The following is a 2,409-nucleotide window of genomic DNA, read 5'->3' on the forward strand; positions in this document are numbered from 1 at the left end:
TGATGGAACACTGTCTCTAGCAGAGGGATAGTTCAGTTACTGAGTTGTTTCAGGGACAACTAACTGGTGTCATAAATTAGAAGAGAGGAAAAAGAGGTACCCGAGCATCGCTTTGATAGATGTCTCTTCCCTCCCACTTTGCCATCTTCTTTCTTTCATCTTCTTTCTGACACTGAGTCTGGCCTTTCATAGTAAGAGGTCAGTATGTTTTCACACTTGGGAAATCTCATTCAAGAATTTTTGTCAATGGACAAGTCACAAGAAGCCCTTCCATTTTAGGGCTCGTTGACGTCACCCAGGAGGCGATAAATATGTGTTGATATAATTGGATGTGAGATTCAGTGTTAAGATAGCAAAACTCTGCCCCTCGCTCCCTGACAGGGGCCCTATGATTTATGCAGGAGCAGAGGCAGCAAACGCAATCGAGCTGTCAGGAGAGCGTCAGCTTATTAAGCAAATGCTGCTGCGTGGTTTCTTAAGAGGGTCGACGCTATAAAATCCCACTCCAGGCTCTGGGGTGGAGAAATTCAGAACCCACGTCCGTTGAGAGACTGAACAGAGAGAGAGAAAGAAAAAAAAGCAAGAGAGAGAGAAAAGAGAGTAGCCCACAGAAAGAAGAGAGAAACACCCTTGGAAGAAAAAAAAAATCCCAGCTGATATTACTCTACAGAAAGAAGGCAATTACCTGCAAGCGCGCCCGGGGAAGGTAAGGAGCGCCTAGACGGAAAGGCGCATCCAACTTGGCACTGCCAAGATGCCCTGCCGGGTGCCAATGTGCGACTCATGTGTGTGTGTGTGTGTGTCTGTGTGTGTGTGTGTGTGTGTGTGTGTGTGTGTGTGTGTGCAAAAGACGGTTTCTCCAGACTCCCATAGTAGCTGAGCTGCGGCCAGAGCAAACTTAGACAGCTGTAGCTTGTTGATTGACAGCTGTCACTCATTCCTCCTTGATCTGGGCTAGGAGCCCCTAAGCATCCCTTTGCCAAAAACAAGATTTGCCCAAGGCAGGAATGGAAGTAGGGGAGGAGGAGGGAGTGTTTCCCCAAGGCGAGGAGTGGGGAAGGGGTGGAGATGAGGGGCTTGGGGGGGACATCAGAGAGTCTGAGATCTTAAATGTATAGCTGTCTAGAATGGGGGGGTCCCTTTAAAAGACCATTCAGATGGGGGGGTGCCAAGGTGCATCCTTTCAGAGTCCCTTTCGCAGCTCCCTCTCCAACCAACTTCCCAAGGTTCCCTCCTCCGTTTTACCCCAACTACTTTAAGTCTCCCAAAGGTCCTTCACCTGCACCTGCTCGTTTGCACCCCAGATCTGGGTAGGCAAACCAGACCCTCCTCTAACCCGGGACAGCTCTACTGGAAGGAAATCCCTTAACCCAACTTTTTTCTCTTGCCTTTTTTTCCTCCTTCCACCCCATTCCCAAACTCGGGTGCTGCAGCCAACGCCCCGAAGATGCGCCTGCCTCTGCTCCTGTCCGCGGGCATCCTGCTGGCAGCTCTGCTGTCCTGCCCACCATGCAGGGCCAACCTCAGCCCCCGGGGACCGGTCCCGGGAGCCCGGCAGGCTCCGGAGCAGCAACCCCAACCTCTGGATCTCCTCCAGGCGCCCCAACAACCCCAGCAGCCGCAGGCTCCACCGCTCCTGTTCCGCATGGGCGAGGAATACTTCCTCCGCCTGGGCCACCTCCCCAAGAGCCCGGGGGCTCCCCTGGCACCAGCCGGGTCGCCTCTGGCCGGCGGCGGCAGCAGCAGCAGCAGCGCCAAGGAAGCCGCTGCCAACTTTTTCCGCATGCTGCTGCTGCAGCTACAGCCGCCCCGGCGCACGCTCGACATCCCCGCTCGTCTGGTCCAGCACGGATCCGGGGCGGCCCCGCGCGGCCGCCAGGAGGCACCGGAGAGGGAGAGGCGGTCGGAGGAGGCGCCCATCTCCCTGGATCTCACCTTCCATCTCCTGCGGGAGGTCCTGGAGATGGCCCGGGCTGAGCAGCTGGCCCAGCAAGCGCACAGCAATAGGAAACTGATGGAGATTATTGGGAAATGAAATGCGCGTCTGCATTTAGCCAACACACACACACGATTACAAAAAAAAAAAAGATTGCATTATCTCTGTACCATAGCGTGGTTCTGATATCATGTGTTTATTTTTCTAGAGCTTGAAAACGTAGAGAATGTACAGCAAAAAATAAAGAAAAAAAAGCCTCTATTCCTTAATTAGCATGCACCCAGTGTATTCATTCAAATGCAGAAAAAATCAGCAAAAATTGTTATCTATGTGTTGTGGTCGACTTTTCTTGTTGCTATGTCCAGGTATCTTTTCATATGTGTGTGTTTTTTCTTTTCTTCAAGTGAGTGTTGAAACGGAGAAATGTTTGAAATACAAACACACACACACAGAAAGTTCCCCCATTGATATTT

At 52.0% G+C, this 2,409-nt stretch overlaps 1 protein-coding gene across 1 annotated transcript; it reads left to right on the plus strand.

The window, feature by feature from the left end:
- The first annotated feature begins 368 nt into the window (after window positions 1-368).
- On the plus strand, window positions 369-2,184 carry CRH (corticotropin releasing hormone). Its single transcript, XM_049781845.1, has 2 exons — window positions 369-706; window positions 1,434-2,184. The coding sequence occupies exon 2, from the start codon at window positions 1,448-1,450 to the stop codon at window positions 2,033-2,035; it is 588 nt and encodes a 195-aa protein (XP_049637802.1). The 5' UTR covers window positions 369-706; window positions 1,434-1,447; the 3' UTR covers window positions 2,036-2,184.
- The last annotated feature ends 225 nt before the right edge of the window (window positions 2,185-2,409 follow it).

This window comes from Suncus etruscus, chromosome 10, assembly GCF_024139225.1.
Source record: "Suncus etruscus isolate mSunEtr1 chromosome 10, mSunEtr1.pri.cur, whole genome shotgun sequence".
NCBI classification, from domain to species: Eukaryota; Metazoa; Chordata; class Mammalia; order Eulipotyphla; family Soricidae; genus Suncus; species Suncus etruscus.